Source organism: Podarcis filfolensis (genome assembly GCF_964270895.1).
Source record: "Podarcis filfolensis genome assembly, chromosome: 8".
NCBI lineage: Eukaryota > Metazoa > Chordata > Lepidosauria > Squamata > Lacertidae > Podarcis > Podarcis filfolensis.
Window position 1 is genome coordinate 72,541,638 of NC_139611.1, and position 15,627 is coordinate 72,557,264.

At 47.0% G+C, this 15,627-nt stretch overlaps 1 protein-coding gene across 1 annotated transcript; it reads right to left on the reverse strand.

The window, feature by feature from the left end:
* Positions 1-3,561: 3,561 nt before the first annotated feature.
* On the reverse strand, positions 3,562-11,076 carry FAM187B (family with sequence similarity 187 member B). Its single transcript, XM_083627660.1, has 2 exons — positions 10,191-11,076; positions 3,562-3,980 (listed from the first exon to the last, which is right to left on the reverse strand). The coding sequence occupies exons 1-2, from the start codon at positions 11,027-11,029 to the stop codon at positions 3,641-3,643; spliced, it is 1,179 nt and encodes a 392-aa protein (XP_083483786.1). The 5' UTR covers positions 11,030-11,076; the 3' UTR covers positions 3,562-3,640.
* Positions 11,077-15,627: the final 4,551 nt, after the last annotated feature.

The following is a 15,627-nucleotide window of genomic DNA, read 5'->3' on the forward strand; positions in this document are numbered from 1 at the left end:
AAAGGCTAGGAGTTCTGTGCCCTGGGCAGTGGGAAGATGGAAGTGCCCTTCTTTGCTGTCCCTGGCACAGGGCGAGAGAGGGCTGTGTCAGTCACCCACCGTGCCATCCCGAGAGCTGGAGACAAAGGCCGCGGTTGTGAGCAGGCATGAGTCAAGCAACGGCTACCGTGCGCACCAGGGTGATTCATTGCGAAGACAAAGGCTGCAGGGACTGTTTGCCCTGGCTACTAAGTCATAGCAGTTGGCAGCAGAGAATTGACCTATTGTCTCTGAGAGAAGAGTGTGGATGTTTTCTGCGCGCTGGAGGGGCCTGATAGTTTAATTGACCCCAAAGGCATTCTGGTTTGAACCAGCTGCCTGGATCGCCCCTGCGTCCACCCCCTGCCACATTATTTGTAAATAAGCACAGACATATAGCGGGGAGCTGGGGAACCTGTGGCCATCCAGGTGTTGTTGGACTACAACTCCCATCAGCCCTGGCCATGATGGCTGGGCATAATGGGAGTCTTGAGTCTACAGCTCCCAAGATGTGTTGGGGGCAGCCGTGTGCTTTCAATGTATAGTACGGATCTGACCTAGTTCTTATTGTCCATGGATCTCAATTCACCTTGCCTCGTCGGCTGCTTGGAAACGTGTTAGTTTTCCTGATAGCTAGTTAATTCTGTGTTTCCCGTGTAGTGTAGTGGTTAAGAGCAGTGGACTCGTAATCTGGTGAACTAGGTTCAATTCCCTGCTCCTCCACATGCAGCTGCTGGGTGACCTTGGGCCAGGCACACTTCTCTGAAGTCTCTCAGCCTCACTCACCTCACAGAGTGTTTGTTGCAGGGGAGGAAGGGAAAGGAGATTGTTAGCTGCTTTGAGACTCCTTAGGGTAGTGATAAAGTGGGATATCAAATCCAGACTCCTCTTCTTCTTCTTTCCGTTTTCTTTTGAAATGCAGTCTCTCATTTTTTGATCTCTCTCTGCTTCGTTCTTAAATTGATGTGCTTAACTGGAACTCTGGAGGTGAAAAATGCCACCCCACAGACTGCGCTGGGCACACATTGGCTGCTGCCAGTCAGAGTAAATGGTAAAAGGCTGTAAATGGTACCAGGCCAGATGGACAAATAGTCTAACCGTGATATAAGACAGCTTCTAATGAACTGAATCTGGTCACCCTAGTTCTGCCCCTTAACCTGAAAGCAGGGATGGAAGGAGCTATCAGTTTCAGTTCTCTCTTTCCCCCATCTAGAGTTAAAATTCTCCCCATTTCTGCAGCATTTTTTTTAAAAACCCTCATGAAAATTCTTTAGCATTTTTATTTTTATTTTGCAAATTTCTCCTAACAAAGCACATTTTGTATGCAGTTTTGACTGGTGTGCACTTTTTTTTGCAAGCAATTTCCCTGACATGCCTTTTAAAATACTATTTTCACTAAAATGTTTGTTCATCTGTACACATCTTATGTAATTCACTTAATGTGTGCATTTTTTTGTAAACATCGTTTGATTGGGAGAACCGCATTGCACGATTTGGGTCAGTGCAGACTTCAAAGGATGGCTGTGACTCATTGTTTTGCAACGTGTGGATTTTATAGATCTGCCTTTAAACGTGAACTGAATTAAATTCGTTCTCTCTTTCCCCCGCCCCTCAATCTCTACCTGGAAGTGCAACCAGTTAAAAAGCAGATAGGAAAGCCCGTCGCACTTGTGGGAGACCTTGTTCAGGGTTCAGCCAGTGCAGCTGATTAGCTGGATCTATTGTCTTCATGAGTTCCTTGGAGATTTCATGGACGGAATGGTCCAATCCTGGGGAAGAATGGGAGGAGCTTGGGGAGTTGATGCCTGACCACCCTGGGGAGGGTCCCAGCGGGTTGCTTGGAGAGGGAGTGTTGGTTGCCACTGAACTCACTGGGTACCTGTACCTGCACCTGCACCCCAATCAAAATCAGTGGATGAGTGCCTTATACCACAGTGCCCTCTTGTGTTGTGTTGGTGTGCTAACATGAACATGAAGCTCCTCATCACAGCCTCCATTGTGGACCAAACTACTTATTCCATCAGTGGGGGGACCTGTGGCTCTCCACATCTTGTGGGACTCCAACTCCCCTCAGTTCCAGCCAGCAGGGACAATGAGAGCTGAGGTCCAACATCATCTTGAAGGCCACAGATTCCCACGTTAATCACACTGCTACGAAACATGCTTAAAATCTCCTATTTCGAAAGGAAAGCAGCCTGATCCCGATTCTGCTGGAATCTTCCCTGCAGATCATTATAAGCAGTAAATAGCAGCTTTAGGGAATAGTAACAGTGGGTAAGCAGGAAAGTGGTGCAGGACCTTGATCTGGAACGTGAATCCTGTGCGGTTTCTTTTCTTTCAAAATTGGCGGTGTTAAGTGCACCTTTTTTAAAATGTGCACAATGTGTAGTTTGGCTCACATACTTGATACAGCACAGCTTCTCCTGGTACCAGAGGAGTAGCGGTCCTTGGTCATGGGTGGTCAAGGACCTGTTACTATTTCTGAAGCAGGGCTCCTGCCTCCAGCATCTTAGACCAGACGTAGGCAAACTCGGCCCTCCAGATGTTTTGGAACTACAGTTCCCATCATCCCTGACCACTGGTCCTGTTAGCTAGGGATGATGGGAGTTGTAGTCCCAAAACATCTAGAGGGCCAAGCTTGCCTATGCCTGTCCTAGACCCTCCCAATCAACATGACAAGGGAACCCCTTGGGTAACTTAAAGAACTCTTCTGGCCCTCTGCTCTGATTGGAGACCATCAATGTGAAAGGAAATCAATGTGAAAGGACATGAGTCAGCCGCTGAAGACTGGCTCCTAGGGTCACTTGGGAGAAGGCGCACAGAAAGTACACGGAAGAGGAGTTCTGTGTGCTCCAAAGCTAAGCATTTAGGGACACTGAAAACGCAAGGTGCTTCAAAAGAAGGACGTGCAAGTTCTGTTACATGCAGTGGAAAACACAGCTCCGAAAGACGATACTGGAGCTTTCCAAACCATTTGCCCATGTATGTGCACAGAAAATAGCTGATCGCTGAAAGACAAGACATGGAGATCTGCATAGATTGTTGCAATGCGTCCCTAATAGTTGTTATTATTATTGCATAATCTTAAGAAGGTTGTATAATCTTAGAAGAGGTGTGTGGCTGTGAGGGGGCATGGCTGTGAACAGCTGAATTTGCCTCTGCATTACTGCCTGGTACTGTCCCAGCTCCTGCCAACCTAGCAGTTTGAAAGTAAGCCAGTGCAAGTAGATAAATAGGTACCACTGCGGCGGGAAGGTAAATGGCCTTTCCTTGTGCTCTGGCTTCTGTCATGGTGTTCCGTTACACCAGAAGCGGTTTAGTCATGCTGGCTACATGACCCAGAAAGCTGTCTTTTGACAAACACTGGCTCCCTTGACCTGAAAGCGGGATGAGTGCCGCAATCCCATAGTTGCCTTTGACTGGACTTAACTGTCCAGGGGTCCTTTACCTTTTTTACTGTACAGCATCACTCCAACCAACACAGATTTCAAGCCCTCCCCTCCCTACACACAGCTCCAGGGTTCAAGACTGACTCCGAATGTATTGCTAGTCAATATTTTTTATTAGTTAGCAATCCATGCCCTGCTTTTCTGGGATGTTTAAGTGGTTGTCTGCATCCCAGTTAGACCATGGTGGTTCCGGGTTTTCTCCGGCAGGACTGGATGATGCTGAGGAACATAAGGAAAACAAGGAACATGGAGAGCCCAACAATCAGCGCCTCGATGATGGAGTAGGTGTGGCCGTGCTCCCCAGAGACTGGCACGACCCCGGAAGAAGCCACAATGAACTTGCCCACCAGGTGCCCGTTGACATAACACTGGTAATAAGCCCCATGCGATTCGTTCTGGAAGGAGAGGCGCAGGATCCCACCGCCGGTGGCCTTGTCGAGGCTCTGGGAGCTATTCTTCTGGAGAAGTTCAAGGCGGGTCAGCATGGTGGGGCCCGCTTGCCAGTACACAGGACTGAAGAAAAGAAGGGGGGGGAGAAATGGGGTTGGCGTTGGATGGAGGGGTGCAGGCAGGCAGACTCTCCCAACATTTTGCAGACAGAAATGCAGGCTGTTACTGTCCAGTTAGCACCCTAGCCAATTAACTACAGATGCCTGAGGTGATTAATTCATTGCCTTACTCAAGGATGCTTTTTTTAAAAAAGTAGGCTGTATTGAACTAAATTACAGCTCTCATTCATGATATACATATACAGTGGTATCTCAGGTTACAGACGCTTCAGGTTACAGATGCTTCAGGTTACAAACTCCGCTAACCCAGAAATAGTACCTCAAGTTAAGAACTTTGCTTCAGGATGAGAACAGAAATCGCGCGGCGGCAGCAGGCCCCATTAGCTAAAGTGGTACCTCAGGTTAAGAACAGTTTCAGGTTAAGAACGGACCTCCAGAACAAATTAAGTTCTTAACCCAAGGTACCACTGTAAAGCACTCTTCTAACACTTTAACAGTCATGGGAAGAAAGGATCCTGGGAACTATAGTTTGCTAAGGGTGTTGGGCATTTATGAGAGGGAATTTCCTAACAACGTTCAACAGCTTTAACAAACTACTGTTCCCAGAATTCTTCCCAGAGGGAAGCCACAACCTTTAAAGTGGTAAAAGAGTGCTTTTAAATGAATTGGTGAACCTCCTTTAGTCATCTCCTTTATTTTCAGTGGGTCTACCCTGAGTAGGACCAACATTAAATACAATCCAGTAATTCCAAGCATAACTTTGTTTCTGACAGGGATAGGGCAACTTCACACACCCCCAACACAACATGGCCCCAAACTGGGAAACCCTATTCGAGGTCTGCAATCCCATGTGAGATCGTAAACCCAGGAAAAGTACTTTGGGGGCAAAGTACACAAAAACACATGTTCTGGGGCACCACACAGACCCCAAAAAATGCTTTGGGGGGCGGGCAAGGTCTTGGCCCGAAATTGCATGAGAGCACGACACCCAACATGGCCATCATACACTTGCAGGAAAAAACAAGTATCTGAAGAAATGTGTATACACACGAAAGCTCATACCTAGAAAGCTTATACTTACAGTGGTACCTCGGGTTACATACGCTTCAGGTTACATATGCTACAGGTTACAGACTCCGCCAACCCAGAAATAGTGCTTCAGGTTAAGAACTTTGCTTCAGGATGAGAACAGAAATCGTGCTCCGGCGGCACAGCGTCAGCAGGAGGCCCCATTAGCTAAAGTGGTACCTCAGGTTAAGAACAGTTTCAGGTTAAGAACGGACCTCCGGAACGAATTAAGTTCTTAACCCGAGGTACCACTGTAGTTGGTCTTTAAGGTGCTACCGGAATTATTAAATTTTTTTTTTTTTTTAAAGATTCTTTTAAAGACTGTCTTAAGACAAAAAGACTTGATTCTCTTAAGGGAGTTCTTTTTGGATCATATATATACTCCCTCTCTCTCTCTCTCTCTCTCCACACACACACACACACACACACACACACACACAGACTTCCATCTTGTTATTTGCTATGACTACAACAGACCAACACGGCTACCTACCTGAATCAGGAAAAAACAAGGTGTTTAGTTTTTCCGGGGCAGTTGACACAGGCATGAACCTTTGGCCTTCCAGATTTTGTGGCTTATAATTCCCCGCCCCCATGTTCGCTAGGGTTGATGGGACCTGGAGTCCCCAGCTGTACCTTACAGATAATATTAAGAAAAACCATGCAGACTATATTCTACCCAAATGCTCAGCAAGAATCGAGACAGCTGCTGCCTCCCAAGTTTCTGGTCTTGTGGAAAGGCACAGGAATGATTGGCAGACAAAGGTAGCAGCAATATTTTGGACTTAGCTATACAGCTGCAAATATAATGTTTTAAGTGCGTTCCAAGTGCATCATACAAACATGACACTAGATGGCGATGGTGGGCTAATGGCAAATTCAATATATATTTTAACACCTTTTTTTAAAAAAAGCATTTTCACAGCGTTTTTTAATATATGTCTAGATTCAGCCCTTGTTTCATTGTCTTGCTTTGCACTGGCTGACTTACTTATAATTATTACAAATGTCTATACCGCCTATCATAAAGAATGCCAAAGCGGTATGCAGCATAATATCACAAAATGCCATAACATGCAAATCAAACATCAGAATAAGTTAATTCAGATTATCTATACAGCAGTTATGTGGTTGGGCTGCATTTCAGGGAATGCCTGAATAAACAAAACAAGAAGTTTAAGCAAGTGCTGAAAACTTTGTACTTTTGACACATGACCTTTTGTTCTAGAAGCAATGGAGACTTGCTAAATTGTCCACATGCTATCTAAATAAACTGCATTTTTTATTTTTTGCCCCTGAAAAGCACTTCTTGAAAAACTGGTTTCATTCATCAAATAGATGCTCGTTGCAGACTGATTCTGCATTGCCCCAGTGTGTGTCTGTTTGAAAACCGGTAAAAACAAATGTGCTTGTGTGTGTATCCATCGCACCTGTCCAATAACACTGTGGGTGAATACATATGCAAAGACTGCAACCACCACTTCCTTCTTCCTTCACCTGGGAGAACGTGCAGGTAGGAAAAGGTGTGGATTACCTTATCAAGGAGAGCCCATCAAGTGACCACATTCCCTATTGCATACAACAGGAGCTAAAATCTATCTAGATCAAAAGCAGCATCTTGAGGATGAGCACAAACAATTTCAGGTTGAGAAAAGACACTGCTGTGCTACAAATGTCCTACACAGCAAGAATGACAGGGCAGGACCGGCTTTTTTCAAATATTCATCAGGATGCAATATAAACAGCAGTCAGGTCGTTATCAGGGCCAGATCCAGTGATCATTAGATTCCCATCTTGCCAAACATAGCAGACTGATGTTAAACTTTCGCTTTAGCCTTGTCTCAAATGTCTTTATTCCTACATAACTTCTTGCTTTTCCTGTGAACTGCTTCCTGCTTCACTAAAGAGTAGGATTCAGTTTGCTGCTACTGATACTTTTCTAGTCCCCTCCCACCCCCCAGCTATTAATCGGCATTTTGGCCTGGCATCCGGAGGTGAAAGTCGAGTCACCTGTCAATCATTAACTGGCTTTTTCTTTTATTTGAGAGAGAGAACATAGACAGGCGAAACTTAAGTGCTATGAGAACACTTATATGGGACAGCCTCTCCCCTTCATTCACACCAACATTTCCTCGTGCTGAAGATTGTGGTGGGTGAGGAGCTAATGGCTAGGATGGTGAAAGAATTGGAACAAACCATATATGGCTGCATACAAACCATGCATAGCTTCTTCCAAAGAATTCTGGGAACGGTAGTTTGTTATGGAAGCTGGGAATTGTAGCTGTGTCAAGCATAAACTACAGTTCCCAGGATTCTTTGTGCAGAAACAACATGCTTTAAATGTACAACGTGTGTGCAGCCGACTTTAATTCTATGCAGACTTACCGTATTTTTCGCCCTATAGGACACACTTTTCCCCCTCCAAAAATGAAGGGGAAATGTGTGTGCATCCTATGGGGCGAATGCAGGCTTTCGCTGAAGCCTGGAGAGCGAGAGGGGTCGGTGCGCACCGACCCCTCTCGCTCTCCAGGCTTCAGGAAGCTCGGCGCAACCCTTGGGAGACCGGCGCAACTTTGCGCCGGTCTCCCAAGGGTTGCGCAGAGCTGCCTGCATTCCGAAGCCTGGGGCGCGCTGAAGAGCGCGCCCGGGCTTCACGCAGCTCTCCCCAAAAAACTAGGTGCACCCTATGGGCTGGTGCGCCCTATGGGGCGAAAAATACGGTTCTTGGGGCGGAAAGCTGTGTACACACTCACAGCTGAGTTGGTAGAGCATGAGACCCCTAATCTCAGGGTTGTGGGTTTGAGCCCCACATTGGGCGAAAGATTCCTGCATTGCAGGGGGCTGGGCAAGATGATCCTCATGGCCCCTTCCAACTCTATGATTCTATGATTTACTCAGCACCCAGGGTGCTCCCACAATCCATATTTACTCTATAGTTTCTTATGAAAGGCTGCATTTTGATGTGTCCTCCACCCCTCAAACCAGTTTTGATCTGGATTGGGAAACATGTACCTAGCTGCGTAATGTTTACACAGCCTACATGGGATCGAATTCAGAGGAACTTACTTCTGAGTAAACACATGTGGGCCTGTGCTACGAGACCCGGTGTCCATTTGACTATTTTATTGGGGTGAAAAGGGGGCAGATTAAAAGAGCAAAGGTTCCTCTGTGCCCTCCTGGCTAGCATGTGGGATGGGTTGCTGGAAGACGTGGATAGCAAAGCCATGCATAGATGGCGTCTTAGGTTCATGGCGTGGACAAGAAAAAGATCAGGTGGAATGCTAAAATAGTCTGACAAATCAAATTTTCAGCCAGGACGAAAGGAGGGTGGATTTCCCCTTTCCCATCTAAGGAAGATGCAATCTGGGTCGGTCTCTCTCTCTCTCTCTCTCTCTCTCTCTCTCTCTCTCTCTCTCTGTGTGTGTGTGTGTGTGTGTAAGAGAGAGAGAGAGGGAGGGAGGGAGAAGGAGAGGGAGAGAGAGAGATCAGCTGTAAGCTCTGGAGACATTTTGGGATTTGTTATGTACTGAGTTGAATAGGATCCAAAATGCAGCAGTCTGATTGGTCCTAGAACAATAGGATTCAGAATGCAGCAGTCTGATTGGTCCGCAGGAGCCACTCAATCCAGCTCCAGATGGAAGTGAATCCAGAACCTGATTGGCTTACAGGAGAATCCCGGAATTAGCCAATCACGTACAGCCCATTGTGTAAATAATGTATATAAAGCAGATACTTTGGGGGAACATTCATTCCGCCTCACCACTATGAGCTGAATAAAGAGCATGAAATCCACGCTCGACTCCGAGTATATTTCAGGATGCTGGCTGCTTTTCTAGAGATCTGGCATGGGGCACATTACCTGCATTGCTGGAAGAGGAATGCTTCTGAATAGCCATTGATGGCAACAACACCAAGGCAAGAATAAGATGCTTTCGGTTCCTTGCAGTCAGCAGCCACCCGCCTGTGTGGCAAACTGAAACCACCGCCTCAGGCGGTGGAATCCAAGGGGGGGGTGCGCCCATTGATGCCCTCCCTCAACAGAGAAGTGAGAAGCGGCTGCGGCTTCTGGTGAGCTCTCTCAGGGCTTTCACTGGGTCTAGCCAAAAGCCACTTCTGCTTCTCCTCGCTTCTCCGCAGCCAACACGGGAACTCCACCCACTGTCACACGAGAAGTGGCTTCAGTGGCAGCTTCTGGGGTTCCAGCCGCCGGCGAGATCTTCCTGTTTTGCCTCAGGCGGCCAAATGGGATGTGCTGCGCCAGAAGGCAGTTGTTCTGTGGAGCACTGAGCTCCACCTATTCACTACACTTTCATCCCACCCTCCCTTTGAAGAGCTCGTGGTGGGATGCCAAGGGCTTCCCCCAATTTTATCGTCACAAAAACCCTGCTAGCCAAGTGTGGGGCTAGAGACACGATGTATCAAGGAGACACAGCATATCAAGCTGCCTTACAGACCATTGGTCCATTTGCATTTGGTATAGTCTTAGTGCAGGGGTCAGCAAACTTTTTCAGGAGGGGTCCGGTCCACTGTCCCTCAGACTTTGTGGGGGGCTGGACCCACCCTCTCCTGAAAGCACCCCCCAAAGGACCCCCCTCCTGAAAAGACCCCCCTACCACTGCCACTCATGCCGCAGCCACCGCCTCGTCTTCGACAGCGTCATCATTGTCCTCTGCCTCAGCCAGGGGCCTGGGTGGCAGAGACAGCCTCCCCACCACCGCTGCTTCCTCCCGCTTGGCTCTTGGCCATATGCGGCCACCTCAGCGGGAAGGAAGGGGCTTTGCCCAGAGGCGTCCATGGCTACGGATTGGCTGCAGGAGCTTCTGGCAGCCAATCCAAAGCTGTGCCAGCGTCGTAGAAGTCAGACCCCGCGTGGCGCGGTCTCCACGCCAGACTGGTTTAGCGGGGGGACTGACCAAGTGGGCGGCAGGGTCCGCAAGGTGGCAGGCCAGATTGAGCCTGGTGGGCCGCATCCAGCCCCCGGGCCTTAGTTTGCTGACCCCTGTCTTAGTGTCTGACTGGCAGTGGCTCTCTCTCCAAGGTCTTAGAGAAAGATGCTGCTGCCTTCTACCTGCTCCTTTTAACTAGGGTTGCCAGGGATTGAGCCAGGGCCCGTGGCTCTACCATAGAGCGAACTTGAGGTCTGTACCTATAGATGGAAGAGGTTGGGCAGCGCAGGTGGGCGACGGTTTTGAGCTGGGGGTGGTAGGTGGTGAAGACGAGGAGTGGAACGGCGCTGGCCTGATCCTGGGACAGCAGGTAAGATGCATCGCAGGGCACCTGGCAGCTTTCCACTCGCAGCTCCGGGCCCCTTCGCGGCAACGCCGGGTGCTTCCTCCTGACCATCCCACAGGGCAGCGGCTCTTCTTCGTGCTGGTCCTCCCGGGTCACCTGGGCATAACAGAAACCCACTCGCTTCCTTTCTCCGGGGTTGCCGCAGCGGTCGCAAGACTGCCAAGGGCTCCAGGAGGTGAACAGCTTGGCCCGCGCTCCGTCTTCTAGCTCGGTGGTGGAATTGCCCAGGGTCATCTCCCCAAGGCCTGCGTGCGAGACGTGGATGCTCCCGGCATCCTGGAAATCCACGTCGTAGTAGGCGATCGTGGCATCGCCTGCCCGGCAGGTGTACAAGCCGGAGTCTTCCACGCTGGGGTTTGGGATATACAGGTTGCCAGCGACTAGCTGGGATTTGAAGCGCAACCTCCTCAACTTGGCATGGCTGAGCAAGGGCCAGATGGGGCCCCCTGAGCGCAGGAAGGTGACAGGCTGCTCCTTCGCCCAGGCTGGGTCCAGGTATTGCCAACTGACGAAAATCTTGAAGTAGACATGGGGGCAGCGTAGGATCACTGGGTTGTCAGAGATGAAGGCTACTGTGCAAGGCTGGCCTGGGACACATGGCGGCCCCAGGGAGTGGCCCTCGTACAGGCTACCATCAGTGAAGGCCAAGGCCAAACCCAGGAGCAGAGCCACAGTAGATGCCCAAGAGGACATGACCAGCTGGGCACTGTCGCACTATGGGCAACTGGAAAGGAAGGTTCTAGCTGACCTCACTATGACATCGTAACTGAGGTGGGCAAGAGGATGATGATGTCATAATGGAGTGTGGGGCTTAGCCAGAGTAATTCTAACTGCTGATGTTCAGCATGACTTTGGTTGTCTGGAGACCCAGACATGCCTCTCTCCACAACTGCTGCCAGGGGGTGGCGAGTCATTACTCATTCTTATTTTTGTTTTATTCCTGATCTGATCTGGGAGGCTTTATCAGCTGAAAAGCTGGACAATTTTATTTTTTACACGAATAAAATGATTAGACGTTTCTTTCTCCAAGGAGTTTAGTGTAACACACATGATTCATCCCTTCCCACGGCCAGTTTTATTTATTGTTATAGATAATAAACATTCTTAACAGCAACCTACTAAAAGGGGGGAAAGATGCAGCCATTGCCTTTATAAATGTATGTAACAACAGAAAATGGTAATGTGGGCAGTACAGATAAGTGCAGAATTATGGTTTATGAAGGTGCTAAGACTTCTTTCCCTTACTGTATATAAATATATTCTTAAAAATATTTTTAATGTTCTTATTTTACAAATATTTTAACTAAAAGACCTAAAATAAAAATTGAAATAAAAAGGGGGGAAGAACATTAGAAAAAAGACAATTTTGTTATGCACCCCCTCAATCTTTGAATGCTGAGAGATTCTGGGAGTTCTGAGAGACTTTGGGATATATTTACACTTACCTACACATACGAGCATAGGATGGAGGGGCTCACAGCACTAACACCCCAACAGGACTCGCTTCCCTTTTAAGTTTTGAGGGGAGCCCCCAAGTTCAGCTCAGAGCAACACAGCGAGCAAGCAATGTCTCTCTGTCTCCAGCTTCCAGCTCCTTCACAATCCAACTGCGGCTATTGTTCTCCTACATACTGTTCAGGTGAAGGGGGTGGGGGGAAAGGCCCACCCTGATGTTCTTAGATGCAGAGCGACCTCTTTGGATATGCTAAATTGTGGTACTAGCCACGTAAACAAAGGAACTGGTTTGGCAAGCCTCCTTTTATACATTCTGCTCTCAGAGACAGAGGATCAAAAGTTTGGAAAGGTTTTCATCCAAACTGAACTCCCCCCCCCCCAATTCATAACAATATAAAGGGAAAGAATACAGAAGTGGGAGAGAAGCAAGAAGGGAATGGAAGCAAAGGATGCTGTTTTAATCCTGTACTCACATTACCAACAATCTGCTATGAGATTCCATTTAAGGGAGTTGGGCCTTAGTGGAGGGGCCAATGTGTTTGCCACTTAAATTGGGGAAGGATGGGAAGAAATGTCAAGGGGGGGGGGAGAGAGAGGCTGCAGCCAAAGGGTCAGGAAAAAAGTGGGGCTTAAAACTGCGGGATCTACATGCACACCATAAAATGGTAGAGAACTTCCTTATAACAGGATGTTGTATTTGTTTACACTAGCCTTCACCAACATGGTGCGCTCTCTCACTCGCACTGTTCAGGACTACAACTCCCATCAGCTGGCTGTGGCTGATGGGAATTGTAGTCCAAAACATGAGGGCAGGGCTCAGGTTGGTGGCTGGCCTGCACTCTGACTGGCAGCAGCTCTCAGGGTGTTAGGCAGGGGCTCTACGTATCCTGATCCTCCTAAGTACGGCCTCATGTTTCTATTCACCAGTATTTTTTAACACACACACACACACACACACACACACACACAAAAGACCAGTTGACACGAAAGATCTCTCTAACCATAAAAGGTCTCTCTTGTGAATAGAAAACATACACCGCTCATTCAGCAAACAGTGATGAAAAAGAAAATAAATAATGACTAATTCTTCTTTTTACTAAAGGAAACAAAGAGTGTTTTAAACAAAGTATGATGTGGTACAACAGGAATGCAACTGTAAGTTCAAAGTCTTTTTTTTTTTTAAGCTCTTATTAATCTTCTGGAATAATAATCAAATTGAGGTTTCCGACCCAGGGATGGGCTGTCTGTGTTGGGGTTGGCTCATCTGTGATGATGGGAGCTGGAGCTCAACAACAGGTTCCCCATTCTGGCTATGTATATTTATTCAGACATAAGTAGCACTGAATTCAGTGGGGTTTGCACCCAGAGTTCCCTGTGAAGAGAAATTGATGGTTAAACCACTCTGCTTATAGCAGTTTCCCAAACTGCAGATCAGTGCCAACATGAAACTCTGCAATCACAAGATTGTAGGAATGACCCCTGTGCCATTTGCTATATGTATGGGAAAACATCTGCCTCTGACTTTTATCTTTTGGCTTATGTTTTCCTTCCCTTTCCTTTCTCCTTTTATCCCAAGTGGCAGAATTTTAAAACAACAAGAACAGAAGTTATTTCTGGCAAGTAGCAAGCAAAGCCTTTCTTCTTCTTCTTTGCTTGCTTATGTTGGAAAGGGCCACATATATTGATGGTGCTGTAAAAAAAATAAATCAAAATACTCCTTTTGTTTATTCGCTTTTAGCATTTCTCCCCCAACTTTCAGAAAACTCATTTATCACAAGTTGCACCGGCTAGTTCCTGAAGGGGAAACAATTCAGTATATAGGAAGATTGTGATTGAAAGATTGTGCCATCATACAACAGCAGAAGGGGAAAGATACGTAGGTCTCCTGCCCCAAAGAATTTACAATCAAAACTTCAACAGAATCAGAGAATTGTTGTGTTAGAAGGGACCACAAGGTTCATCTAGGAAAACCCTCTGCAATGCAGGAATCTCAACTAACACACACCTGACAGGTGGTCATCCAGCCTCTGCTTAAATACCTCCAGGGGAGTCCACAACCTCCCAAGGGAGTCTGTTCCACTGTTGAATAGCTCTTACTGTCAGAAAATCATTCCTGATGTTTACACCTTTCTTGTAATTTGAATCTGTAGGTTTGGGCCCTAGCCTTCAGAGCAGGAGAAAACAAACTTGCTCCATCTTCCGTGTGACAGCCCCAGAGATATTTGAAGATGGCTATCATATCTCCTCTCAGTCTCCTCTTTTCCAGGCTAAACATACCCCTCTCCTTCAAGCACTCTTCATAAGGCTTGCTTTCCAGACCCCTGGTCATCTTGGTTGCCTTCCTCTGCACATGTTCCAGCTTGTCAATATCTTTCTTAAATTGTGGCACCCCGAGGGAGGATTCTGAACATTTTTTCACCTTTGCAAAAGCAAAAAACAACCCCCCCACATTTTTATCCTTCTCTTTCTCAAAGAGCCTCATACATGGCTCTCCCCTTACACATTGTAACTTCACAAAAACCCTGCAAGGTAGGCCAGGCTGAGAGATGGCAATTTCCCAAAGTAAGCTTCATGGATGAGTGGGGGTTTAAACCCTAGTTTTCCTTGCCCTTGTCTGATACTCTAACCACTTTCCCATGCTGCCACACATTAACATACACTAGTCCTATTTTCTAAACAGCTCAAAACTGGGAATGTTGGAAAGAAAAGGGTGTTGACAGTAAGATGCCAAACCATTAATATTTTAAAAATTCACTGGGGGTGTAAAAGACCCAATCCAGCTCTGGAGGGCTTGCCTCATAGCCCCAGCGTAGTTCCTGAACTCAGGGCCAGCTTAAGGTTTCATGGAGACCTGAATATGGTAGCCACTGTAATTGATTGCACAAATCTAACAAACACATTTGCTGTTCTAACTACTTCTTACAACTGAGCCTACCCACTGCTAGCAAGTTCCTTCCAGAAGGTAGTCTACTCCTGCCTTAAAAGCAGGAAAGGCTGAGAGATAATGAATTGCTGAAAGGCACCTAGTGGGCTTTGTGCCTAACTGGGCATTTTTATTTATTTATCTACATATTTACAGCCCACGCGTAAATAAAAATACATCAAGGTGGTATACAGCACATAAGAATAAAATCGTCAAAAAGCATCCATAAAAATATCGTTGAATGCTGACTTGAACTCTGTTCTCCCACGTCCTGGTCCAGCAATTTAACCACTAGGTGAAAGGTACAAAAGGTAAAGGACCCCTGGACGGTTAAGTCCAGTCAAAGGCGACTATGGGGTTGTGGCGCTCATCTTGCTTTCAGGCTGAAGGAGCCGGCCTTTGTCCACAGACAGCTTTCTGGGTCATGTGGCCAGCATGATTAAACTGCTTCTGGCAGAACGGGACACCGTGACAGAACCCACTATACCACACTCGCAGGAAAAGGAAATTATCTCTCAGTTTAACTCATAGGGTTATTTATTATGAGGATAAAATGGTATGGGAGGAGAAGCCCATACACTGCCTTGAGTTCTCCTTGGAAGAGAGGTGGGATATAAATATTAAAAAATGGCAATAATAGTAGGCATTAACAGCTGGTGAAATATCTCTCACAAACCTAGCGCACAGAGATTGTATCAAGCAGTCCTTCAGCTCTTGCTCAGTAAAAGGCACTCACAACTTATGCACATTTAACTTGTGTGCATTCAGCTGAGCTTTAGATGCTTGACTAAAAATTAAGTAATTAATTAATAAAAGAGGGCAGAAATCTAGGGGGCGGGATTATTTGGCCATTGCACCCTATGTCTTTTGACAATACTGTACACAAGTTTGGCTTTGTGCACTTATCCCCGCA